Raw genomic sequence first — 25,542 nt, forward strand, 5'->3', positions numbered from 1 at the left:
AATGCAATTGAACAATGAAAGTTTCACCTGTGCGCAGCCTGCATAGGAGGCGACAGGGGTCGAACCAAGATCAGAGTTCTACCTAGGAATTTATTCTTCGCTCGAGCGGCTCCGAAAGCCCCCAGCTTCTCCCCAAGCAACTGCATCATGGCAAGAAAGAATAATCGAAAATCCAGGCGGTCTGCCAGGTCCAAGCCGACAAAGCGTATCTTCTGGAGCACAAACGATCGACTTCAACTTCTAGCATACCTGAACTGGTGCGTGCAATACTGTGTAAAGTTCGAGGTCACGGCTCCCGGTTATCTAGAAAAGGTGACGGGAAAGCACTTCTCGAAAGAGCGCATCCGACAAAAGTTATACCAGGAATGGCAAACTTATGGAACATGCAAAAAGTTCAATGAGCTATTTGAGCTGGGTACAGCAGGTCTATGGCCTCTTGTAGGCGAGGAGCAGGAGAATTTCAACAAAATAATCACCAGCATGAAGCCTGCTCAAGAAGCGCGTTGCACACGAAGCAGATCTTTGGGTCTTGCTGCACAATCGGGTACTATGTCAGCACCTCGTTCAATTTATTCAATCAGCAGCTCCAGAGAACCAAATCAAGTGCCTACTCCACAGGCTGGCAACTCAAACGTGGTACCAGAACGTCCAAGACAAAAGGTTAGAGACTGGATCTGAGGAAAAGTGGACCTAAACTAATATATCTATAGACCAAAGCAAAGTCCTCTTTGGGGCCAACAAGGATGGCCTCAAACAACGACCTTAGTGAAGATGAGCTCATTAGAGACAATAACACAGATAGGGTTAAAAGCGAGGACGAATCTGAACTAAGCACAATTGCCTCGCCAGAACTCTTAGATATTGAACTTCAGCTCGCCCCTGCTATCCCCGACTCCCAGGAAGATACTATGACTGTTATCTCGCACGCACGGTCGAACTCCTCCATGGATGTAAGGTTAAGCCAGTCAGAGGTAGATCTTCTCAAACAAAAGAGCTATTCTGTCACTCTGGAAAACCGAATATCTGAGCTCAAAAGAAGAAACGATGACTTAGAACATTGCATTAGCCTTGCTAGCTCAGCCCAGGGTAATCATGGGGAGGAAACTCGGCTTCGAGAGGTTATATCTAGTTTAAAAAATAAGCTTGACCGAGAGCAAATTCTTACGAAGAACTACAGGGAACTGGAAGCAGACAGGCTTGGATTTCTCAATACCTCTCTCCGGGCAGAGTATGGAAATATGCACTCAAACATCCGGGACACGTCTTCAATGATTTGTCATCTGAGTTTGGACGACACCCTCCCTGAACAGCGAACGGGCTTTGCTCACCTGGCAAACAATTGGGCTAGACGCATAGGCGGACACGACCTAGGCTCTCTTCTCGGCCACTGTGAGTCAGAACAGATCCCGAAGAGATTCATTTTGGCCTCTCTGCTGTCGGCAGGCATCTTCGAACTCGTTCTCGAAGAGGTATTTCCAGCCTTCCTGGCTGCTGACTCGCCACTCCTAGACCAGTACAGAAAACATATCGAAACTCAAAGTAAGCATACCGTTCTCTTCACACTTAACCTTGCTTGTTGCCTAGAGACCCAGCTAACAAGACCAGGTGGACGGAACGCACTCCAACGGCTCGATGTTATATCTATAAAGTCCCTCGTATCAGACAAGGATGTTAAAAAGGGGATTATTTCAGAAAGGTCCAACAGGCTTTCCAGCTTGATGCTGCAAAATTTAAGCTGCTTTTTGCCCCTGGAAAGTCGGGACATAACCCAACGTTCACCTCATAACGAACTAGAGACGGAGACTATTAGTGACATGAGAAGTACTTTGCATCATGCGTTGAATGTCAAGATTGAGCTTATGCTGTCTGTGAAACGGCTTAAATATCTCTTCTTCAGGCCGGGTACACTATTCGACGCGGGGAAAATGGAGGTCGTTAAATCCCAAGCTGGAGACACTGCACTTTTGGGTCAGGAGGTTAAGATCTGCCTATTACCCGCTCTTTTTACCATTCCTGAGGCAGGCAATGAGACTGGAGTTGAGGAGGAGTCAAGTTTCAAGGCAAACTACAGTAAGGCTTTGGCAGAAGTAACAGACGAGGATCTCGAGTCTCTTGTTCTTGTGGAAAAGGCAATTGTATTTCTTTAGATATAAGATTAGAAAGTGACTTATGCGTATTTTATTATCGCTAATAGAATGTGTACTTGGAATATATGCTACCAATACACTAAAGAGCGTCGACTTGGAAAGGTTCTAACTTTATCAACGCAGTAACATCAGGCTAAGTAATTAATTAGAAATACAAATGCATAGGAGTCAGAACAGCAGATCCATGACTCGTTAGTATCTGTAACGCATCGTGCCGATTGCCGGTTCTTAGCCTTGGCCCGCCATACAACTTAATCTTTAGTGGAGTTCTAGTGGAGTTTTAGCTCAAAACTCTGATCGATGAGATTGGGTCCAACCGTCCAAGTGACGACATCTTGGCTTTCGTCACGAAGCCAAGAATTGAAAAATCAAGGCAGACATTGTCTTGGATTAATATACATAAAGAAAAGATGTCAAATCATTCTAGATCCGATCGCGCGAGCATATTCACTATACGAAAATTATAGCGATCAATATGTCGCAACCAACCAGCCCAGACTATCATGCAGGTGATTATACACGAACCCTGAATGGCCGCCCTGTCGACCTCGAATCTGGATCTACAGCACGCGACAAAGCCTTTCCCAAGAACGCACCTCGACCTTTACGACTAAAAGACCGCGTCGTCAGGATAACATGGAGTTGGTTCCCCTGCACAATGTCAACAGGCGGTTTAGCCAATCTCCTCAACGAACAACCCTACACATTCACCGGGTTAAAAACCATCGGCAAAATCTTCTTCATCCTCAACATCATCCTCTTCCTAACCTTCACAGCCCTCATCATTGCGCGCTTCACCATGAAACCCCGCGCCTTCTCAACGAGTCTGCACCATCCGTCTGAATCATTCTTCTTCGGCGCTTTCTGGGTATCTATTGCCCTAATCCTCACGGGCGCACAATCGTACGGTGGTCCAGAGACGGGACCGTGGTTCACTACGGCTATGCGGGTGGTTTTCTGGATTTATTATGCTTGTGAGATGGTTGTGGCGGTGACGCAGTACCATATTATCTTTGAGACGGAGAGGCTTGATATTTCGGAGGCGTTGCCTGGCTGGATATTGCCTGCGTATCCGTTTTTGGTGACGGGGATGTTGGCGGCGAAGGTGGCGGGGAGTCAACCGCAGTGGAGTGCTGTGCAAATAATTGTTGCGGGTTTGATGGGCCAGGGACTTGGATGGATGCTTGCGCTGTTCATCTATGCTGTTTATCTGTCGAGGCTGATTCAGCATAAGTTGCCGGATGCTTCCAAGAGGCCTGGCATGTTTATCGCTGTTGGACCAACAGGTTACGTTACCCCCATCCCTTATTCTGTTATTTGTTCTAACTGTTGTAGCCTTTACGTGCGGTGGTTTGATTGCGCTTGGTACACAAGCCAAGTCCGCTCTTCCAGAAGACTTCCTCGGCACCCCTAGCATCCCCGCCGGTGAACTCTGGTCCGGAATGTCAGTTGCAGCAGGACTATTCATCTGGCTCATGGCGATCTGGTTTTCCGCCCTGTCGGCGATATCAGTCCTCCGAGCCGTTCGAAGAATGGAGTTTAGTCTGTCCTGGTGGGCACTCGTCTTCCCCAACGTTGGTCTCGCTCTTGCGACTATCAATGTTGGAAACACTCTTTCATCGAGGGGAATCAAGATTTTTGGATCTGCTTTGACGGTTGTACTGGTTATCGTATGGTTTATCTGCGCGGCTTTCCATATTCGCGCCATCGTCAGAAGGGACTTACTTGCTGTTGGAAAGGATCTGGATGTTGAGCATGTGAACAAACAACATGATAGAAAGGCTGAGAAGCAAAGAGATTAGCCGACAGAGATAGATAAAAATGCCAATATTACTGGACAATATTGATTACGGCTTCTGATAGTGCCTATAAAGAGAATTGCTGTATAAACAAATTTTATACCGCTTAATTATGCCCAAGCTGCCTTTTCCTAAGAGTTTTGGGTGTTTGACCAAACCCATGCATGGAAGATGCGAAGGCTGACTCCGTATCAAAGAAGTGGAATTTTCCGAGCTGCTGGGCGATCACCCGCACGACGCTGTTTGTCACGGCTTGGCATTGTCATCAGGCATCAGTACGGCTCAACGTCTAACGACCCTAGTGCCTGAACTTGGCATTGTTATCTGAGCCACCATAATTTGAACAACCAATGTAATTACTGAGACCATTACGTAGCTTATCTACCGAATTCCTCTTGCTCTCGCTTGTTTCCACAATAAAGACTAGACATACTCCGTGTCATCTAATGATCCCTGTCCTTAAGAAGGATCTCAAAGTCGGGTTCCGGAGAGCACTATCACAAGTTAGCATAAGATCCGGGCATTAACTCAAGCAATCAGACTTACCAGCACTTCAAACTCAATATTCTTAGGTCGACTGAGTCCATCGGGTAGCTTGATATTATAATTCATCAACAGCTCCGCCATGATGAGCTTGATATTGATAGCACTCAGATATCTCCCCGGGCACGCATGTCGCCCAAAGCCCCAAGACAGATCATCTGTTCCACTGCTGGAGTACATGTACCTTTTTTCCTTACCAGGAGCTTTTCGCCATTTATGGAAGCGAAGACCATCGAACTGCTCAGGATTCTCGTACAGCTCGTGGTCCTTGTGAATTGAGCAAGTGTTGATTTCTAATTTGGTGCCTTTGGGGACGAATGTGCCGTCTGGGAGTTTCATGTCTGCAATAGCTGCGCGTTGGAATGTTGCTAAGGCCTGTTAGCGACTCGCGAAGCTTGTAGTTCTTGAGATTGGACATACTGAGATCAGGTGAGTTGAAGCGTTGACTCTCTTTGAGAAAGCTGTCAAGCTTATTCATAGCCACCGTTGAGTCTTTGGTGAAGTTACCATTCGAATCCCTAGGCACAGACTCAACCTCCTCCCGAAGAATACGTATATACTCCGGATGCGCCACAAGATCATAAATAGCCTGCGTCGTCGACGAAAATGTCGTAACAGTCCCAACAGCAATCAAGGTCATCTGATGCAGCAACTGCAGCTCAACATCATCGGCAATATGTTCATTCCTCCCATTACTCAAATGATCCAGCATAGTAGGTGGGTCCTCCAGGTTACCCCCCTTCTCTTGCCTCTCACGCATAGAAGCCATGACTCGTTTGCGGCCCTTGGTCCACTGGTCTTTGATGGCTGCGCGTTCGGGGATAAATCTGTAGACGAGGGGCCGGAGCCATGGGTGCCATTGTTTAAGAGCGCGGATGCAGTCGAAGCAGGCTAGGACGTAGCCGGTGGACGCTTCGAGCCATTCTTCGTCGAGGCTGGCGGCTGTGCCTTGGAAGACGCGGGCGTTGTTGGTGGCGATGAGGCGGAGGACTCTGTCGTGTACTTTGACTGGAGTCCAGTCTTGGCGCTAGTCAACAAGATTCAACGTTGTTTTATGACGGAGACCGACCTTTGTATCTTCCCAGAACACCTGGCATATTCTTTTGGACCATTCGATGCAGCAGTGGTGTGAAGGCGGCTGGCGTCATTAGCCCAAGCCTGGATACGAAGCTGCGAGCAGGGACGATACTCACAAAGCGACCCGGTCAAATTAGCCTTGATAGCGTGAATTACATATTCCGCTGGACCGCCGAAATGCGTATACTCGATTTGCATGTCCTGGAAGAGTCAGTCAATACCGGAAGAGTGCTGGGCAAGGTGGAGGCGGACATTATCAATTGAGACTTTGAAACTGAGGGCGGGATGACTTTTTAGTTCATCGAGGAAGCTTGGCGGAATGACGAGCTTTACTCCTTTTCATTTCTCATGTCAACTAAGTTGGTAGGTATCAGTCGCGCGTCTTACCATCCTGGGTATCAAGACCAAAGACCTCATTTTTAAACTAAGTTGTTAGTATTTGGCCTTATCTGCGACAGTTGTTCTCGTACCTTTGCGTATCCTTTTGCCATGACCGCCCGAGGATTGAAACAATACTCCAATGCGCGCTGTCTCGCACTTTTGATCTCATCTTGAAGCAGAATCTTGACCTTGGGTGTTGCGCTCGAGCTCCAGAATTTCAGAGCGACCAGGAGGATGGAGGTGAAGGCCACGACTCCAGCAGCAATAAGACTCGGGAATTGAGGGTGCTTGTACACTGCGCCTGTTGAAAGCTGAAAAGGCAGTTTGGCACTCATATTGAAATTGCTTGCCATCGCATAGAATTATTGAACTGAATAACTCAGTGAACTTTACGCAGGCCTCTACGGTACTGGGTTACAGGTCTGTTATATGCCAATTAATTCTTTAATTTTCATGTGAAGTCAGCATTTGTTTGCTTCACGTCGCGACGCTAGATATTGTTCCTCTTGAGGTCACGGCACTAGACATTGTTCTTTTTTGTGGCTGAGTTTGCAATCGACGCCTCCGCGACGCGACGATCACCAACAGGCGCATTAAATCTAATAATTATCTGATTGTTCTAGAAGAACAGGCGATTGCCTTGTAATTCCGACTCTGTAACTGGGTAGAACCGATTTAGTCAACAACTCGGCTTTCGGACTTGATCAAGATAGCGTATCATTTCTTGTCGCGAGCCTTTCCTTGGAGGCGCGTTTGTATGCGTGGTCCACAATTCTGAATTCGATGACCAATCAAATGCGAGTAGATCTGGCTGCCAATCGTGTTGACATGTACCGCAGCAGCCTTTTCACATGCGCTGACCTCGTCTGACAGGGGCATATCTTGTCTCTATCCTTGCTTCTTTTTATCTTTTCAATCATCGTTATAGTATTGTAGTTATATAGTTTTCATTTCATAAATTCATAATGGCTTATTGACTTACATTACTACGGCCCAGATCAATGACGTAGCCAGTTGCTACAGAGACACGACTCAAGGGCTCATGGTGACGTGGTTGACTGGACTCAAATGCTCATGACTATTAAGGTCATAAAACCAAGTCATCACCACACAATGAACTCTTCATAATTCAAGCAACTCACAAACAACTGAAACCATCCAAATTAATCGTCATGTCTCTTCGCATCTCCCAATCCCTCCGCCGCGCAGCCCTGCGCCCCAACCCATCAACCCTCCTCAGATCCCCAATCATAGCCCGCCGCTTCGAAAGCACCTCATCAACGCCTCAACAGAACAAAGATCTGCCCATCCTCTACTCCGCCCACGCCAAAGTCGTCGGCGCCCGCAAGGGCCACATCGAAGCAGAGTCCCTCAACGTCGATCTCACCATGTCTAAAGCCCTTGGCGGCCCTGGCGACGCAGGCAAGACTAACCCAGAGGAGCTGTTCGCCGCTGGCTACGGCGCCTGCTTCCAGTCCGCCATGAACGCCGTGGCCGCCAAGGACGGCATCACCATGCCCACTGCGCCCAAGGACAGCATCGTTGAGTCGACGGTGCATCTTGTCGGTGACATGAAGGAGCTTGATATGCAGCTTCGTGTGGATATGAAGATTATGGTTAGGGGGCTGGAGCAGGAGCAGTTGGAGTCTATTGTTGAGAAGGCTATGAAGGTTTGTCCATATAGTAGGGCCACTAAGGGCAATGTCTGGACAGAGTATACGGTTGTTAAGCTGGATTAATTTGAGAGAAGGGGATTATATACTAGTCCATCTGGACTTGTGTCTTTTAGATTATTGACTCGAAAAATAAATCAGATTGCATTTTTCTCTGAACCGTAATTACTTCAGCAAGCTAATTCAGCGTTGTAAATACTACCAGGGTTTTACCTACCATTATATAAAATAACAAGATGGCAATTAAAAAGTGATAATTTTGTAAGTTTAAATGAATTATTACGTATAGGAAAACCGAAAATGTAATATCATCTCTCACGACATGTTGTTTAATTATTTAAAGGACATAATGCGGCTCTGCGATAAGGACTCGTTGGTAGTATCTAGGGTAGCCGACAGAGATAAGTTATGACTTAGATTAAGACTCCCCCAGCTGTACAAGTAGATACATACTACGCCCAGAACGTTTCAATATCTGCACCAGCACCATTGTTGAATTTGCATTATCCATCCACAGTTGTGAGGCATGGCTCTTGTCTTCTTACTGACCTAGTTCCAGATCTCCTCTACATCATGCTGAACCTCAAAACCTGCACCACATTTCACAAATCACGATTCAACCGACATTCTCCGATGCTCTTACTGACTAGTGACAATCACATGCATCAAATCACCCCGTTTACTGAATCACACCCTTTATATAAATTAAACGAGATTTTCGCTTTAGTCCTGTCACATTGGGTACCATCGCGCGTAGTAGACTTTTCAAAGCACACTCGCCTCAACTATCCGATCATGGTGAGATTTTAGACCAGCCTCACCTGAAAGCTGAAGAGGGGAAACAATTGACATGTGCAGGCCATAATAGGTATCCATATTTTTCCGAATGGGAGGTGTTAGGCGGATGGGCCGACTCCCGGCCGGGAAGCTCCGGCCCTGTCTCTTTCAAGAGCTCAGGTCGAGGGTATACTCTCTCTTCTGGGCCTCAATCAACGTAAACTGGATATGGCCTCATCCAGACCTCCGTATTCAAGCGGTGATTAACTCACAAGATGAGGCTCTAGGGCTTCAGTTACAGGGGTGATTTCACTGCCATGGGCCCGAGGGCTCTCGGTGTACATTTCAGCTCTGGAAACATGCATTTCCGGGGTTAGTCGACCGACCTCCTCATCGCCTAGGCTTTCATCATATGCAAGATGCGATGATACCACAGTTCTAATTAGTAAAAATATGGTCTCACTCAAGTGAGATATCGAAGCCATGTTGCGGGGTAAAGCAGCACCGGATGTCGGTGGTTCAAGTTACAGGGGTATGATCACGAAGTTTTGGACCCTGAGTTGAAGCTCTGAAGTCAAGTTGAGAATTATTTCTCCCCCTCGCTTGACTCATTGCTAGTGTCGTCTTGATGTTTTCTATTTGATACAAGGTCTTCGAGTGTTGAGCCTTGGTGTTTAGTCTCCAGCCGAAACGGTCCCGACGAGGCGTTACGAGCAAATATTGGGTATGCATGGTGGTGCAATGCATTCAGGGTCGTCAATGGATATTCGCTACCATCGGATCATCGCCACGTCTCACTACGTACGGTACGACAAACGGGTTACTGGCTCGATCATCCGACAATATGGCACTCACCTTGTAAGCCCATTTTGTTGTACGAGGTTGGTGTTACAATAACAAATGCAAACGCCCAAGCCTACGCGACATTTTAACTCCCCTTCCTCGGAAATATCTTCTTCGCCACCGTAACTTCGCATTGATATCCAACAAGAGACACAAAAACTGATGATCAGACGATGACGAAATCAAATTCACTGGCCCTCTCTTCATCATCAATTTCCACTATCCCATATATATTTCGAAAGTCATTGGCTCTGGGACTGTCAGCTACAAAACTATTGACTCTATCAAAGAGCTATTGGCATGGCTTGCAGTAGCATAAACCTTGTCGCATCAACCCCCGCCACCAAAACTGTGGCGAGGAATTACTGGCCGTTTTTTCAAATTGGGCCCTGATCATACCCGAAATGATCACCGTTGGGCGTACTAAAAGCGGGTGTTCCTTTCCACTACCGTCAACGTCGTTGTTGAACCTACACTCAAGATACTTTTAGATCCCCCACAACGACACTTCTTGGCTCTTTTCTCAAATGAACTAGACATTTAGGAATAGCTTATTCTTTACAGAGTTCTGCTCCTTTTGGAAATAATTACAGCTTGATTACATAGTAAACATCACTAATACATATTTATTAGAGTCTAGACGTGACGATCAATCTGAGACTAGCGCGCTGATCCATCTACGCATTGACAATCCCCATAACCACTATCTCAGGTGCGTGTAGGCCCTCAGACCCTTAGCGGCCGCCCCAAATGTAACTGCTCAGCTCTCGAATCAGCGGTCCGAGGGTTGATGCCGATGGCCCGATACAGGGGTGTGAAGGCCCGGCCCACCATTAATGCCGACGGAAAATAAACAATCAATAAGGGCCGCTAGGCCCTGTTTCTGCGGTCGACTTTGGACCTATCAAATATTCGCCACCACGCCTGGGTACTGTCGCTGGTCCAACTTGAGCTTGCCATCTCTGACCACTCCAATTCTCCCATATAACAAGTCTATTATGAAATCCGTCTCTGCGACTCGTGGGAAGCCTGTTTAAACCTTGGACAGGTTACCCCTTGGAGTATGATATGGGCTGCTACCAAGGTGTTGAGCTGGCCCCCCGTTCCTGGACATAGGCCACTCGTGGATACAGCCTAGGCAAAGATTTAACGGGGAGCCGCCATGAAGTTCAATAATCTATGTGCTGGAGGTAGCCATACATCGGTCTGGGGACTCTATCCGGAGAATCTGGTCCTGCCAAGTGCTTGGTTTCCTCCCAATACCATGGAGCCGCCCAGTGGCAGGAAACTCTCCAATCAATTCTTGGTAGACCTCAGAACCCACGATCCTATTGGGCACTCGGCAGCTGAGAACTCCAGAAGGGACGGTGCGGATGGAGCTTCCCGAGACACAGCAACGGCACACCAGCCCCACGAATCCCTACCCTGTCTGCCGGGGCTACTGTCACAGTTACAAGGAGGCAGTTGAGTTGTGACTCGCCGGGCTTCCGACCTCTCGTTCAATTCGCCAGCAACGCCGCAATTCGAGGTGAGTCTCACATTTCAGCTTTAGAGGTTTGGATGACGGGTTCCGCTAGCTTGATTCAAGCCGAGATCCGTTGGCCTCCGTCATCGCCTACAGGTCCGATAACCTGGTCGTGCATGATCGTGGCAGTGTGCTTTATAAACAAGGTAGAAGAGGGTGGTATTCATTTACTGCATAAACTACAACAATTCGAAAGGAACGACTCCACCCTCCAGCGTCTTCAATAAGATAAAAGAATGTAAGAAACGAAAGTAGCGGGCAGCCTAGCCTATGCCAGTTGCACCGACAGACCCGTTTTGATACTGAGACATCGTCTTCCGGACAACACGAACAAGGCTTCTACTTCCCGCCCTTCTTGCCCTTTCCGCCTCCGTTGATGTTGATATTGATGGTGACGGGCATGTTGAAGTCGATCTCACCAATGCACATTTGATACTAGGTAATTTGTAAGTCTTGAATTGGGGATGGGAGGCTGCCACTTACCCCGCTGTTATTGTTGCAGCAAATGATCTTTGAATCGGTGTTGCAAGAGTCCGAGATAGCACACTTGGTACCTGTAGGATATTTAAGACTCCTCGAGTGGTAAAAAGGGGATTCGGATTACCTACCACCGTTTCCATCAGGGCTACAGCAGTATGCGCTTCCCGAAGAGCAGACCGCTGTCTGGTCATTCGACGAGCAATCTTTGCTACCACTGCTCTGGCCTTCTTCAGGCGCGATCTCCCATTAGACTGAACACCCAAATCTTTTCATTCCCGACTTACTTTTTTTGAGGGATGGGAAGGCTGGGAAGGGCATGTCCCCAAGAGCCGGAGCCCTACGCTCGATATGTCGAGTTTCAAGGCCCTCAGGCTCGGTGGCCCGAGGTTCAACGTCAGCAGCAGCTACGTTACCAACCGGAGACGCCATGGCGCCCTGCAGGAAAACGAGCCCGTAGAGGATAGTGGAAGCGTGCATGATTGATATGTAGCGCTAGCGCAAGGGAGTGAAGAGAGGCAGTGGAGGGATGAATGGAGGGTAAAAGAACGAGACAAAGTGCTTCTGTAACGAGCGGATGGCGAGATCTAGAGTGATCGAGATGTTGAAAGGTGGACAGGATAAAGGAGATGGAGGCCGGTATTTGTGCAGAACTCTTTCCTTAGCCTCGAATTCGGTACTCGGTGGCAGACTAACAACAACGGCCCAAAACGTAAATCAGCCCCTTGAAACATTGAGCATTCCCTACCGTCACATATGACTATATATGACATAATTTTAATTAATTATGTGGCTAGCTAGAACCACTCCTCATTCCCAACAGAATGTAAATAGCTACGCACTTAATATTTCTACTATTTATAACTTTTTATCTCTTCTCCAATCAACGTCCCTTAATTTCCGGAAGTTGCCCGTGAATGGGCGACCAACCTTATTCTTCATGTTCAGCTAAGATGCACATGCGTGGTGACTTAACGATATGGTAATGACCCTCAGATCTTGGTCAGTCGGAACATCGCCCGTGCTAAGTCTGTTCGCTGCCTTCCGCTTGAATTTGACGCTCAGATAACATGGTGGCACCCAGCCATCACACCACAGGGCAAAAGATTGGACTATCTCCGGAGACCACGTATGGCTACAATGCAGTACCGGGAGGGGTTGCAGCTAATTGAGAACAAACACGAGCAATAGCAGAGAAAAGGTGGACAGGTACGAATTGCAGCATTATGGGCTCTCAGGAGATAGAAACCTACGGCGAACCAAGCCGTAACACGATGCTCCCCCTCCGGTGGCTTTGCTGCGGAAGAAGGATAACCAAGCCCTGTACCTGCGGTTGCAGCTACCACACCTCAAACGCATGCCTCACAGTTGCGCTTAAGCGCATGCCAAAGGCAGGCTTGTGAGTAGCTATGCCAAAGGGATTCAAATTATCAACCTCCGCCCACTTACAGAAATTATGATATAACAGTCGCCCCTAAACATTATGCTACAGGACATAAGACTGGGCTATAATTGTTATCATAACAATTATATTGGTGCTTACAGCTGCTTGTAGGAACCTACGGTGAGCCAAGATGTAACAGATGACCGTAAGTTCTTCGGCCTGTCGGTCGGCCTAAAGATAGACTGGACGGGCTCAGGATAGTTTCTATTGTATCGAAGTTTAATACCTTGACAAACGTGTTCACCAGGAGGGTAAGCAGGACTACCGGGCCCGCTTCTCACCTCAGACGTGGCAACAGTCCATCCTTCCGGCCTCAAAGACTACCCGCCTGGACCCACCTAGACCACGCCTAGATTCAGCCTCAAGCCAGCCTCAAGCCAGCCTCAAGCCAGCCTCAAGCCAGCCTCAAGCCAGCCTCAAGTCATCTTTTCTAGCTATTCGGCGAGTGTTGGGACGTTTATTGAGTTCAGTGACACCAACTCACTCTTTGGCAGCATCATGTACGTGTTCATGATGGCGTAAGGGCCTCAAAAGAGTTCAATAGCTTCAATTTCCATCTGAGATGCCGAATAAAGCGCCTAGAGGCGATATTGTGGTTAGGTTGTTAAGAAAAAATGACAAAGACCCGTGAGAACTAATATGGCAGGAAAGGATATATAAAGGGGGCCTTCTTCCCCCTCTAACCATCTATCCTCATCACTCACTCAATCTTCACAACTCAGCCAAACAGACTTCAATCTACTATTCTCTTCAATACTCTCTTTTTGAGATCTCAACACTTTTTAACCACCAAAATGCAGTTCTCCATCCTCGCTCTTCTCGTCGCCGCCACCGGTGCTCTTGCTGCTCCTGGTAACCGTGGCGGTGACCGTGGTGACCGTGGTGGCAACCGTGGTGACCGCAACACCAACACGCAGACCGTCACCTGCACTGGTGGTTCTGCTTACTGCTGTTCCCCTGAGTACGGTGAGGGAGGCCTTTTCAGCTACTACGAGTGCAGCAAGAACACCAACAGCTGCAACGTCCAGAGTACCATTGTTTGCTGCGCCCAAAATGTCCAAGGAGTATGTGAAGAGCAATTGATCTTAGAAGAACTACGCTAACTGAATGATGTAGAACAACAACCACCAGTCGCAGAAATGCTCTGCCTTCGGCGACCAGAAGGTTATCTATGTCTAAACTCCTTCTCTGGAACCTGACATGAATAATGGCAGCCCTCTGTAACTAGAGTGGGCGGCGTATTATTAACAGACTCCGGCATTCAGGGTATTTCCAATGGAATGGAGGGGTTCTCAAATTGACGAGGGGTATGGATGACAGTTGGATTATTTCTTTCTTCGGTTCGAGTAAGGGGATAGCTCTAGCCAGGCTAACCTCATCCCAACCACCCACGCTCCTTTTATGCTTTATCAGGGGATATGTTTAGTTCTATGAGAAAATGATGAGAAATAAAAAAAGTTTCTCGAGCTTTTATTCAATCTACAGTGAATCTGCCTAACGTTCTTAACTACTAGCTCTTGAAGTCTAGGGTTCTATAGCATGCTATGTAACTTGCTATAAATAGGATATATAACGCTTAATATACTAGGCGATGTAAGACGGCCAGCATCATATTTCTATAATATTTTATAACACCCATCTCAGCGAGCGGTTCTGAGTCCGGACTATCTCGCCACGATGCACTACCAGCGCTGACAGCGGTAAGATTCCTTGTTCCTCCCTTGACTTTGCTACTGACCTAACAGCCTGCAGTTCAAACCTGCTCCAACTCGGAGATTTGCAATGCAAAGGTCATTTGCTGCAACAACAACAGCAGCGTAAGTACCATATACCCAACTCTTGTGCGTTATATTCACAATTGTCTTGTTCTAAATGTGCATTAGTGAAATTAACTTCAATGCGCCCGTCACCATTAACATCAACATCTACAAGAGCGGAAAGGGTGGCAAGCGCAGCAGCTACAAGTCCATCAAGGAGTAAGAGACTGTCTTGTACATACTACCAGGGTCTTGTACCTACGCTTGTTAGCTGTAACTACTTTCGTTTCTCACACTCCTTTTGAATGATGGATTGGGACGATGGGCTTGGCCGATGTGACAGAAGATGGTCGTACATAGTATTTAGTCAACTCTAGCTATCCAAAAGAGGCTATTTGAACCTGCAACGACTCTCGTTTGCCCCATGCTTTTGTGAGATCATTGAAGAGCTCCGGGCATTGTGGATCGCGGGCTCTTCTCTGTGTAGACCCAAGTTGGGTAAAATTTGGTGAGAAGTTCTTGCAGCGCCCAAGACGAGAACGGCAATCAAAGGGTCGAGAGCCTCTCGTCCCACTAGCACTGATCATCACGGGAATGACCATGGCTTGCACTAAATCGAGACTAGCCGTTACATTTTCCGGTGATACCACGTTGAGCCGCCTTGCCACAACTGAGAAGCCACTTAGTAAAAGTATCAAGTCCTCGGCATCGCGGTTTGAGAAATGTTGGTCTTTGTGCCTGACTGAACCTGGTACCGGGGCTTGAGATCCTTGATCGTTGCCAGCCTTAATATGGGAGTCAGATCTTAGTGTCGAGGGGGAGAGATTAACGAAAATTGGCGAGTCTAGTAGTGCCTTACACCTAATGTGCTAAGAAAGACAACTTGGCGTTAAAACTTTCCACTGTTTAGCCAGCCCCTCCTAGCCCCTCCGGGAAGTCCATAGGTTGTATTGCCACTAATGTGCAGAGGTTTATGGGCGAGAAGAGGGTATCTAAATTCGTGGCCTAGTAAAGCTGTTATGCGGGGAGTCTAAAATTATCTCCGTTCAGGTTCACACCCGTTCTTAGTGGCTACGGTCATCTAAACTTTATTCATTTCAGGGTGGTGGGGTAGAGGACAACTGCAAGCCATGCCAATAGCCTCGCCAATAGATCCGCTAGCGGTCCGTCTTTAGCTCAACTACAGGGGTGCATCCTTAGCGGCATTCCCAAGTAAGCTCTAGGCCATCCTCTATTATAGTCTTCCTACCACTGCTTTCTTTTTCTTTCTCTTTAACCTTAGGCGATTAAAGATAAGCCTAAAATAATTTTAGGTTCAGACTTAGATATAGTTAATAAATCAGGGGGCTATAGAAAGTAATATAAGGTTAGGTTTTAGTAATACTGGACAGTTTAATATACAAGGGGGTAAGGGCTATATAATTCTACCTACTTTAACAGGTCACTAATAGGTATAGTTATTTATCATTATTAGGAGTGAAAAGCTTATATTGCTTAGCGGAAAGCTTGTTCTAGGGGCAGCAGGGTATTGTCCTTATTAGAATGCTAGAACTTTGTTCACCTACAGTCATCATACGAGTGCTGACAAGCTAGTTATGTCATCCTCGAGCTCTTCCTCAGTTTGCTCATTAAAGTGAGCATAGAAGCCGAAAAGTCCCTCGACATTCTCATGGACATCGCTATACCACTCTTCATCATGAACTCCATATCTCCATTTCCATTGCTCTCTGTCCTTATTCTTGCAGTACAGGGCGTATGAGCCACCCCAACCGCGAGGACCACCACCAATCCTGAACGCTATGGCAATCTCCCATTCCTCCCAGAGCCACGTGAGTTGATTGTGTTCCACTTCTCCTGCGTCATTCCGTACTGGTACACCGACAGCCTCCATCATGTCCTTTATCTTTCCGCGTCGTAGAGGGGTGATGAAGTCGAACTGAGATGCATCTCAATGGAATGGAAGTCCCGGACCCGTGATACCACTAACAAGTGTGCAGAGGTACTCCAAATCTGACGACGGAAATTCGGCAGCCTCCACTCCCCTCTCTTCAATCTTTGCCTTGAGGCCGGCGAAGTATTCTCTTCTTCGCGAGGGGTCGACTGGGTCGTCATCCACACCTTCCAGTGAGGCCGACGAGATCAATAAAGAGATTACACCCTCATCAAGGACATATCGTGGCAATTTGATAGACTCAGGAACCTCTATGAGTTCATTGATAGCTTGCATTCGTAGCTCCTGTGCGACGGATTCTGGACAATTCGGCGGAGCAGGCTGGGCTTCGACCTTTTCTACTAGGGTACAGAGCAAGAACAAATTGTGCTGCAATACCGTTTCACGATACTGGCGAAGAGCGGCTGTGATCTGCTCGCGTCTCTCTTGATTCATGTTGAGTGCATGTCTGATTATCTCATTGACGGTGGGCCTGACCTGCTTCTCACCCACAAGAGCTAAGACAAAGGAGAAACTCTCATTACTCAATTTTAGGCAGCACCCAGAATGCAACCCTCTCCTGCAATTGTACTGCGCTAGAACGCATTGAGTCAGTGCAGGGGTGAATCGACCAGGACGAAGGATCACGCTACAAAAGCGAAAGAGATACGTTTGATCATATTGTATTGTCTCTTGCTCTTACTCAAGGAGCGAGTTTCGTTCGCTCAACGAAAGGTTGTTGTATGCTTAATGTCGTAATGCAATTTGAGGAACGTGAAAGGCTTGACACGAACTTTAGCCCGGCATCGCTTCATTGACATGACGTTGTTGCAAATAGCTTTAGAGACTAAATGAATCACACATGACGTGCGGCGTCACAAGGAAATCGCACAGGAAAGAGCACAACAAAGGAGAAAATACGGAACGATGAAAGGCAAAACAAACTATGTAGTATTCGGTTTAACGTCATCTGTTGACTTGCTCGCAACACAGCATGAGACTCCGCGCCTTTTCAGCTCCTCGTTATGTGCCCGAGTTCTGGCTCTATCCTCCTCTGTAGGCTTCCTGGGTATGTTCTCTGCATCTGGGTGGAACATATCCCTACGAGACACATTACGGCCATCGGCGGTAAGGAATCTCTCAGGCATTGGTAGACCATCGTAATACTCTCTGATCTGGGTTAGGTTCAGGCCAATTGCATCAAGGATATTCCGTTCGGCGTCGAAAGTACGAAGCACACCATCGTAGCCTAGTGCACTTATGCCATGTCCTTCCGGATCCCTTTTCATCGACCTTTGTATATCGCGCAGGGACATGTTATCAACCACGAGTTGTCGGTCTGCGACATCTTGGGCCTGGAGTTGGTTAATCGAATGGTTAGTATACTGACATTTCAGAGACTTCAAGGAGCACTTGCTGTCAGTTTGTCCTCCTTATTCTAGCGAGTTGATGCAAGTGATGACGGCACGGCTAGAAAATTTGGAGCAAAGGAGCCGCTGCAGTGATGTAGGTGAAGCATGTAGTAATAGTAGAAGTAGTCATACGGGCTGTGCAGTCCGTAGATAAGAGACACCTATGTACGGACAACTGAACTACCGTATCTGGAAGACACCGCGGTCGGACTGCGGCGCAGTGTGATCACGGGCCCCATCGACCCGTCCCAGCCTAGGTAACCGGGGTACGGGGTCTCTTGGTAGCAGATGTCACGCATATGGGATCTTGAGAACCGCCTCGAATCTTGCCTCCATTCTAGAATTATCCTCGTTTATGTGTTACCGATTTTCATTTCGCTATAACATCACTGCGTCTGAGATGTAATAATCTTTTAGGAAGGTATCATGTGACCCAAAAGGTCCACTGTTGGTCCGTTGGTCTGCGTATCAAAAGTCCCTCAAGCATATACCAAATAACGCTAGAGACGATTCGGAATCGTCCTAACAAAGTGACTGTTGAAAGACATCCCTGAATTCCAGGGGCCGTTGCGCTGTTCAGTACGAGACGCAGCTATTCTGACCAACATACAAATACCATTCCTTTAGCATCTGACAACCCCAATTGAGGCTAGACTGTCATGCATCGCGGAAGAATACCGGCGGTCAGATCCCGGATGGCAAGGTCAGAACGGTATTATGAGTTGATCAATATGCGTAGAGCAGAGAACAAAGGGTTTCCGTCTTCTGGCCCATGCCTCAGCTGTGCGAGCCTTGCCAATTTTGAAATCCGATGGGGTCAAACTCGTGTGACGTGCACTCGAACTGCTGCGATACAGGAGGTTTATTAAAGGAAATGCCGGGCTGCCTTGCTTATAAGGAGTCGGGTATAGTCAAATGACGCCATGTAATGGCTTATGAAAGTCTTTGAAGTCTTCATTTCACAGGCTTAGTTGAAGAACCTGTTGACTGTTATATAATGCGTTCTGTTAACAGAGTCCTGTATTACTGGAACCCTTCTCACTTCTTGGTACTGAGGCCTTCCATCAGTAATCCATATGTTGCACCAAGCTCCCTTTGAAATATCTACCTCTCCCAAGCCGATATAACGATTGTGAAGTAAATGTTAAATCTAAAGGTCTGTAGTACTGTCAATTAGGCTAACTGAAAGGTTATTCGTATTTCACAACATAGCTCCGTCCATAGGAATAGGTTGCTGCTGATTGCAATCCCCAAAGTCGAAGTCCGGTATAGGATTATCAGGATAAGAATATTGAGTCTGGAGCAGCTGCGTTCCAGGGAAGCTGAACTCTGATGCTTGATAGGAAACTTCAGAGACCTCTGATGGCGTAGCTGAGAAGTCGACAGGCAAGATCGCAGTATTGTAAGATGAAACGCACCCTCCTCTGTCATCGGTTGGAAATGGGTCATCTGTCGTAGTGGGATCAAAGATGGTGTCCAACTGCACTCCTGTCGACTCGGGGCCTCGTTCCGAACCAACAGATGTTTTTCTGGAAATTCTTTCTGAAGGCTTTTGTTCGAAGCGAGCCTCCACCTCATCCAGAATCCCCGCAAGTAATTGGTACAGTTGATCATTATAGCTGGGCGGCTGGTCTTTTGCCTCTACGAACTCAGAAATCAGTCGTCGGCCCTCATCCAGCCAAATTCCGCGTAGAATCCCTATGACCTCTTTAACGACGCCATCCAGATGTGGCTTCGGCATATTACGGGGTGTTCCAAACAGAATCTTCCAAATCCCGTACCACTGTGCCTCTGGCGAAAGGTTTTTCCCGAAGCGAGCCTGGAGGGCCTTCTGAGAAGCCAATGAAACACTATCCCAGTTCGCTCCAGATCCTGGGGAGCAGGTCTGTTGCAAGATATGGTTTCCTTGCAAGTTGAGCGATAAGAACCCCTCAGAGCATATTGGACAGGGGTAAGGCGCTGTATGCCTTCTCTTCAAATGCTGCTTCACGTCGGAGATACGGACCATCTTGAGGTTGATACATTCCAGATGGCGCTCAGGATTCTTTCGGAAGTAAGGGCAAGCGAATCTCTTGATGCTGTCGTTGGGGCTTTGATCACCATCTTCATCCAGGTCGTAAAGATCATCGCCGAATCCCGCTGTACGTCTCCTTTTGCTGGGGGTTGTACTGCGGGATGGAAACTGCGGGCTTTGCTTCTCTTCTTCTTTTGGGAACTGATTGCTAGATATGTTCGAGGGAAGTCGGAGAGCATTCAATGATGGTCCCGCTCGAGTCCCTGGATTTCGTGTAACTGGGATTGGAGTATCTGGTCGTTGAGAGAGTTTGCCTCCCTTGAGGACCATTCCGTTCAATGATAGAGCCTGAGATGAGACGGCATTGTCTTTGAAAGCCCTCGTCAGAAAGTCATCCAGCAGGTCTTTGTCAGGAAAGAAATGCATATCAGCCTTGCATCGTTCACAGATCCAAAAAGCCTTTCTTACTTGGTTTTTGTGAGTAAGCCCCAGCGCTTTCTGATCTTGGAGGTGCTGGTGAAATAGGTCTTCCATAAGGGCATTGTGAGATTCGTTTATTAAATTGAAAATTAGATTTTGAACTTGTCGCATGATTTTCGGTTGCTGTCTTGGCCCTTATGTACTCATGTATAGAAATTTCCTGCATTATCGTTTCGAAATCTTTTGAACACCTTCGTTTGGAGAACGTCGGTATGGAAAGTCGAAGTATCAGCTTGAAAGAGCGGGTGAAATTATTTGAGCCTCAAGGCGGAGTGAAGAAGTTTAAGTGCTGCACACGCAAGGCAGTTAGCCACGGGGGCTGTGAGACCAATCTACCCGGATGCTACATATTTCTGTGAGGGGTAATGGTAGGAAGCCGGTGTCACTATTCTCAATTGGGTACACGTTGGTTTGGAGTTCGATAATCTGGCCATCCGGATCAGAGCCATTGGTTCAGCTCGCCTTGCATTCATTGGCAAGCTAAACTAGATGTGTGAGCACGGGGGAGTATGTCACACAAATGCGGACGATGTGCTGGCAATCCATAAGTAAGATTGGGGTAGGAATACGCCAAATCAAATAAACTGAATCCATGTGCGACGGCTTTTCCACATTTCTCCTTGTACGAAGGGTGAAGTGACCGAACCAACCGACCCGTAAGCAAACCCAAGGCCTGTATTACCCCATTGATCCATGACACCAAACCAGGTTCCTCACTTCGTCTCTATTACCACCTTTGCCCACCAGCCGCAATTCGCTGACAGAAGCTAACAAAATAACCGGTTTCAAGGCGCAGCACATGAAATGAGGTTGAAACAGGCGTCGACAACTTAAATGTGTGCCTTGGGTGATGGCTTCGTTGGCGCGTCCTTTCCCTTTGGAGGCTGAGGCTGCACGGTGAGGTGGCCACCAGCCAACAGCCTACCCTGGATATCTAAGCCTGGGTCTAGCAGCCAGTCTTGGATGCGGTCATTGTATTTTTTGATGGCACCAGATTGGCTCAAGGGGCTGCAGGAACGGCATCATCAGCATGCGCTGTGTATCAACGATCGACGATTAAAACAGACCTTTTAGGGTTTGGTGCGGAAAAAGCCATGGTTTCTACTTAACCGAAGCTCATGTCCGGTAGAGTATCTTTTGGAAGCTTGCAGACAGCAGCAAAATATATAAACTCAACATCTTGCACGATTGTGTTGGCTTTTCTCACAGTTGATGGCTTCATACACGATCGCGGATATCATTTTGAGATAATTGGCCATATGCTGTAAACACAAAGTCTCTGGAAACAGCACAGCAAGAACAGCCATTGGCGAAGTGAAGTTACGCAGCTGATACTGCAAGTGATCATGAATGAATGATTCTTGCAAAGCGCATCGCAGCCTCGCTGCAACATCTTCGTCACGTTCATGGCCAGCATATCAGCGTCGAGTATATTTCCTAGGACTCCTCAACTGTGGGCGAGGCCTGACGAGAGGCCTGGCTGAGGGATTGACGTGGCTCCTCAGTGCGCTGCGTGCGTTGGCAACTGCAGGTATCTTTAGTGGGGTTCGTAGGGGCCAACTGGCGGTGACAAAGCAAGACAGAACCTAGTTTTGGTCACTCCATCGCCAATCAATATTTAACGGCCTCGAATTCAAGGATAAAATCTCCAACCAGAAGCAACGTTTAATTGCCCGTTCGCATTTGTGTTGGAAGACATGCAGCTACGCGCATTCAGATGAGAAACCTGAGGAAACTGAGTAAAAGCCTTGATACCTAACTAAATCAGTGCCTAAGGAATTAGTGACAATTGGGTGTTAGTTAAAGTGTGGCCTCAAGCATGCTCTCGCATGACATCCGCCGTCTTTTATCTGTAGTTGCAGCTCCTGCACTTAACTGAATCCCGTCTTAAGTTCACCAGGGGCCGTTCTTACCTTTCACTCAATGGCCACGAAACTTGATCTCTACAACTCATTTTACCCTCATTTGATTACTGAAGCACCATTCTTAAGTCCAGATGTTCTCCCCAACAAATTTGCCAAGATGAACTTGGGGAACAGTGAGCCCCGCCGAGTCGCTGGCGAATCATTTGTCGAAACACAGCCCCCAGACCAACCACCTCAACCTAGTCGCAGGGCTAACAAGCGTCCCCGCTACCAAAACTTGGAAACCAGCAGCAGTGGCCAGAACGAGGAGGAGGATGGTGGAGGAGATGACCGAGATGGCCCCAGATATCCTCATACAAAGGTGCCGGTATTGTCATTCGAATGTCCATTCTGCAAATTAGATCCGCGCCGGTATGAGGAGTGCAGAGGCCGCCGATTAAAACGTCTATCCGATGTCATTCAACACATCAAGCGCCAACACCTGTTAGAGGAAGTGAGATTAGAGTCTGAAAGATGTCAGCCAGAGGATATTATTCTCTATTGTGCAAGATGCCGGTGTCTTTTTCATGGTATGGGTGCTGAGCGGAGGCGCCGAAGGCACCTGACTGAGGAAATCCCGTGTCAGATAACCAATATCGAGCAATCCGGTGTCATGCTACCCCGAGAGCTCCAAGAGCTGAAATCAGAGCTTGGTTTATACCCGCGGCATAGTGAAAGCTTTAGATGGTACATTATCTGGGACAGGTGTTTTCCAGGGAAAGCCCGTCCACTATCGCCGTACGTGGAGATCATTCTTCCACGTCCGCAGGTACAATTGATGATTGAAGATGAACTTCGGTCAGTACAACGCCTATCGTCAGCAGAGGCCCGATCGATTGCTAGACGATCTACGGAGAGAATCTACACCACTTCATCGCCCGCGTCGGAACCCCAGAGGAACCCCTCCGTACCCCCTGTGCCCCCACGGGCCCGGCCGAATGCTGCGCAGCGAGCCCTAGAACCAACCCATAGGGTCTTAAATTACACGCCTCCCAATCGGGCGTCTTCCTCTCAACCTTTCCAACTCTTTCGCCGACCGCAAGGTCTCGAAAACGACTCTGACTCATATAATACTGGTGTCTTTGAAACACCGAATGCGAGTCAGGGCGATAATTCCTTTCATCGGAATAATACGTTTACTACTAACAGTGCACCAATTCCAATTTCGGGCTTTGGGGTATATACGACTTATGAGCACAACATTGTTGACTCTGGATATTCTACTGCTCCTTATGTTGGATATTCCACTGCTTCTTTCGAGTCGGCGAGTCAAGACGACGACTATTTGAACCCAGACGGTGATACTGTGGGTCGCCGTGGCTCACAATATTGATTGTAGTATGCACAGCATGGCCTAAGATCCTTTACTAACCTTGGAGGTTTTAAACTCTAGAAGACTTGAAGAGACTGGAGTCAAGCTTGGAGCCGCAAGGCTCAATTGAAACTAAAAAGATTTATTCTCTATTACGTTTCTTTGTTTTCTTTTGGTACTATTTATTATCTTTAGAGGCCGATTGTATCTACCAAGTCTGTTAGGAGAGATTTGCTTTGTTCTTATGAGTTCATGCTGCTTATTATATGTTTATCTTTTCTAACTTTTATTTCAGGTGGCGGCTTTGCAAAATGTTGATAAATCTAATGGACAAGTGGTTATGTTTCTGGTGTTATTTCTTGAGCCTATGTAAATAGACTGTAGTCGTGAGAACCTTTGATCTAAATATCCTTCGTCAAGGAAATCCAAGTTCGGAACAATTCTAGTTTTTGTCTATGTCCATGTGGATCAATCCTTTTGAGGCCATGAATTCCTCCATAAGTACGTCCTCAATCCATAACTTGAATCTAGCCCATGCTCTTGATAGTCTTACTCTTGAATAATGATGTTCAACAAATCTTGCAGCCCTAACTCGTAGAGTGCACTATGAGCGTTACTCTCTTGAATATCGGGCAGCTTCTGATGCTCGACAATCTCTGAGACAAGTTGCACACCATATAAACCCCAGAAGTCCCGTGCCATTGATGTCTTGAGCCCAAGGCCCCGATCCAGATATGGAGACCGAGGCCACTCCGTAGCCGGAAGGATAATGGACCACATACGATTCCAGCGCCTCTTTTCACTCAAGTACTGATCATTGGCTCTTATCATTAAGGCCTTTTGGTCTTCATTGACCCCATCCGTTGGGTCTGGGTAGCGCTTTTTGCATCTACCGCTCAAAATGTGATCATCGCGATCAATCAGAGAGTTGAACTTCTGATAGCATCTTGAACAATACGGTGATCGGGAGTGGTGTTTCATGACGTGCTCAATAACACCCTCGATTGACTTGAGGCCGTCTGTGAGGAGGCATTGTTGGTGTTTTTCTGGATCGTAGATGTAAAAGGGACAAGCAAAATGAAAGAATGCCTTGGTGCGGGGTGCATAAGAAACAAAAACGAACTCCTCATCATCAATTTCGTCTTCCTGCTTCACTTGTCGCCTGCTTGAATAGCGACGAGGTGTCCTGAATCGTTCCTGGGGCTGCAACCTGTCTTCTGGTGGCGCGATGTACTCTACCCCAGGCACCCATCGCCTAAACAAGTCTGTCGATAGCTGCAGGAGCTCCAGTTTCAGGTGATCGTTTGCAGGTGCAGGATACCAACAAGAATTTCGATGGTGAGGATTGGCCTCAGTTGTTGAACCTTGCCATTCGTCTGATGTGAGTGTGGCACACTGGCCTACAGCTTCACTATATCGATTGGCGACAGGGCTTTGGTAATCGCTCGCCCTGTAGTTTCTAGCGCCCCTCAAAGGTAGGTCGAGATTTGTGTGGTGAGATTGAGGCCGCTGCCTCATTGGAAGCCTGTTAAAGGATCGGTCGTCGCACATGGTTTTGTTCAGGAATAAATCCTCATATAAATGTCGCGGTAGTTCCTGAATATTTACGAGGCAGATCCAAAGCCTTTTGCCACAAGATATATAAATTAAACTAATTTTCCAATGCAGCTTTCTCCATTGTACCCGAGTGAAGCCCAAACAGCACAGCTGTGTATACCACTTCTAATTGGCAGATTGGCTATATCTCAGTGAAATCTTATTGGCCTAGCCACTACCTGGAAGGCCTCAAAGCAGGTACCATGACAAAATAGCTGCTGCACTAACATGCCACGAAACTTGGAAGAGTGGAGATTTATTCCGTCATTGTCATGCAAGGTGTACCTGTAATTCTCAGTGGTTTCGCAACAAATATACAGACCATCTGTAGGGCGTTTCGTTAAACTGGTTCTAAACTATGATCGGTAAATAATATTTCTTTTTCGTGGGCAAACTATTATATCCTTTTTATTGACTCATTGATACTTGGTAGTTCAGGTCGGGCCGTGAC

At 47.3% G+C, this 25,542-nt stretch overlaps 11 protein-coding genes across 11 annotated transcripts; 5 read left to right on the top strand and 6 right to left on the bottom strand.

Annotated features, from left to right (window-relative positions):
* Positions 1-147: 147 nt before the first annotated feature.
* On the top strand, positions 148-2,147 carry FOBCDRAFT_125066 (uncharacterized protein; the record flags this gene model as incomplete). The annotated part of the gene is made up of 2 exons (XM_059607789.1): positions 148-273; positions 711-2,147. The coding sequence occupies 2 exons, from the start codon at positions 148-150 to the stop codon at positions 2,145-2,147; spliced, it is 1,563 nt and encodes a 520-aa protein (XP_059463966.1).
* A 439-nt stretch (positions 2,148-2,586) lies between these two features.
* FOBCDRAFT_256360 (voltage-dependent anion channel) lies at positions 2,587-3,971 on the top strand. Its single transcript, XM_031194877.3, has 2 exons — positions 2,587-3,433; positions 3,483-3,971. Exons 1-2 carry the CDS (start codon positions 2,623-2,625, stop codon positions 3,947-3,949), a joined length of 1,278 nt encoding a protein of 425 aa, XP_031029615.2. The 5' UTR covers positions 2,587-2,622; the 3' UTR covers positions 3,950-3,971.
* A 418-nt stretch (positions 3,972-4,389) lies between these two features.
* FOBCDRAFT_195886 (cytochrome P450) lies at positions 4,390-6,282 on the bottom strand (the record flags this gene model as incomplete). Its single annotated transcript, XM_059608826.1, has 5 exons — positions 4,390-4,440; positions 4,493-4,857; positions 4,910-5,509; positions 5,683-5,767; positions 6,037-6,282. 5 exons carry the CDS (start codon positions 6,280-6,282, stop codon positions 4,390-4,392), a joined length of 1,347 nt encoding a protein of 448 aa, XP_059463967.1.
* A 758-nt stretch (positions 6,283-7,040) lies between these two features.
* Positions 7,041-7,736, top strand: FOBCDRAFT_213587 (OsmC/Ohr family). Its single transcript, XM_031194880.3, has one exon. The coding sequence runs from the start codon at positions 7,120-7,122 to the stop codon at positions 7,684-7,686; it is 567 nt and encodes a 188-aa protein (XP_031029618.1). The 5' UTR covers positions 7,041-7,119; the 3' UTR covers positions 7,687-7,736.
* A 3,163-nt stretch (positions 7,737-10,899) lies between these two features.
* FOBCDRAFT_213589 (uncharacterized protein) lies at positions 10,900-12,022 on the bottom strand. The gene is made up of 4 exons (XM_054703035.2): positions 11,530-12,022; positions 11,374-11,472; positions 11,249-11,319; positions 10,900-11,200 (listed from the first exon to the last, which is right to left on the bottom strand). The coding sequence occupies exons 1-4, from the start codon at positions 11,720-11,722 to the stop codon at positions 11,105-11,107; spliced, it is 459 nt and encodes a 152-aa protein (XP_054559010.1). The 5' UTR covers positions 11,723-12,022; the 3' UTR covers positions 10,900-11,104.
* A 1,366-nt stretch (positions 12,023-13,388) lies between these two features.
* Positions 13,389-14,153, top strand: FOBCDRAFT_213590 (hydrophobin). Its single transcript, XM_054703036.2, has 2 exons — positions 13,389-13,750; positions 13,803-14,153. The coding sequence occupies exons 1-2, from the start codon at positions 13,481-13,483 to the stop codon at positions 13,863-13,865; spliced, it is 333 nt and encodes a 110-aa protein (XP_054559011.1). The 5' UTR covers positions 13,389-13,480; the 3' UTR covers positions 13,866-14,153.
* Positions 14,154-16,013: 1,860 nt separating this feature from the next.
* FOBCDRAFT_268209 (uncharacterized protein) lies at positions 16,014-16,829 on the bottom strand (the record flags this gene model as incomplete). Its single annotated transcript, XM_031194884.2, has 2 exons — positions 16,014-16,379; positions 16,431-16,829. 2 exons carry the CDS (start codon positions 16,827-16,829, stop codon positions 16,014-16,016), a joined length of 765 nt encoding a protein of 254 aa, XP_031029622.2.
* Positions 16,830-17,317: 488 nt separating this feature from the next.
* FOBCDRAFT_236091 (uncharacterized protein) lies at positions 17,318-17,689 on the bottom strand (the record flags this gene model as incomplete). Its single annotated transcript, XM_054703037.1, has 1 exon — positions 17,318-17,689. The coding sequence occupies one exon, from the start codon at positions 17,687-17,689 to the stop codon at positions 17,318-17,320; it is 372 nt and encodes a 123-aa protein (XP_054559012.1).
* Positions 17,690-18,986: 1,297 nt separating this feature from the next.
* FOBCDRAFT_268210 (uncharacterized protein) lies at positions 18,987-20,225 on the bottom strand (the record flags this gene model as incomplete). The annotated part of the gene is made up of 1 exon (XM_054703038.2): positions 18,987-20,225. The coding sequence occupies one exon, from the start codon at positions 20,223-20,225 to the stop codon at positions 18,987-18,989; it is 1,239 nt and encodes a 412-aa protein (XP_054559013.2).
* A 1,977-nt stretch (positions 20,226-22,202) lies between these two features.
* FOBCDRAFT_195892 (uncharacterized protein) lies at positions 22,203-23,516 on the top strand (the record flags this gene model as incomplete). Its single annotated transcript, XM_031194889.2, has 1 exon — positions 22,203-23,516. The coding sequence occupies one exon, from the start codon at positions 22,203-22,205 to the stop codon at positions 23,514-23,516; it is 1,314 nt and encodes a 437-aa protein (XP_031029627.2).
* A 528-nt stretch (positions 23,517-24,044) lies between these two features.
* Positions 24,045-25,046, bottom strand: FOBCDRAFT_314865 (uncharacterized protein; the record flags this gene model as incomplete). The annotated part of the gene is made up of 1 exon (XM_031194890.2): positions 24,045-25,046. The coding sequence occupies one exon, from the start codon at positions 25,044-25,046 to the stop codon at positions 24,045-24,047; it is 1,002 nt and encodes a 333-aa protein (XP_031029628.2).
* Positions 25,047-25,542: the final 496 nt, after the last annotated feature.

Source organism: Fusarium oxysporum, chromosome I (genome assembly GCF_013085055.1).
Source record: "Fusarium oxysporum Fo47 chromosome I, complete sequence".
Lineage (NCBI taxonomy): Eukaryota > Fungi > Ascomycota > Sordariomycetes > Hypocreales > Nectriaceae > Fusarium > Fusarium oxysporum.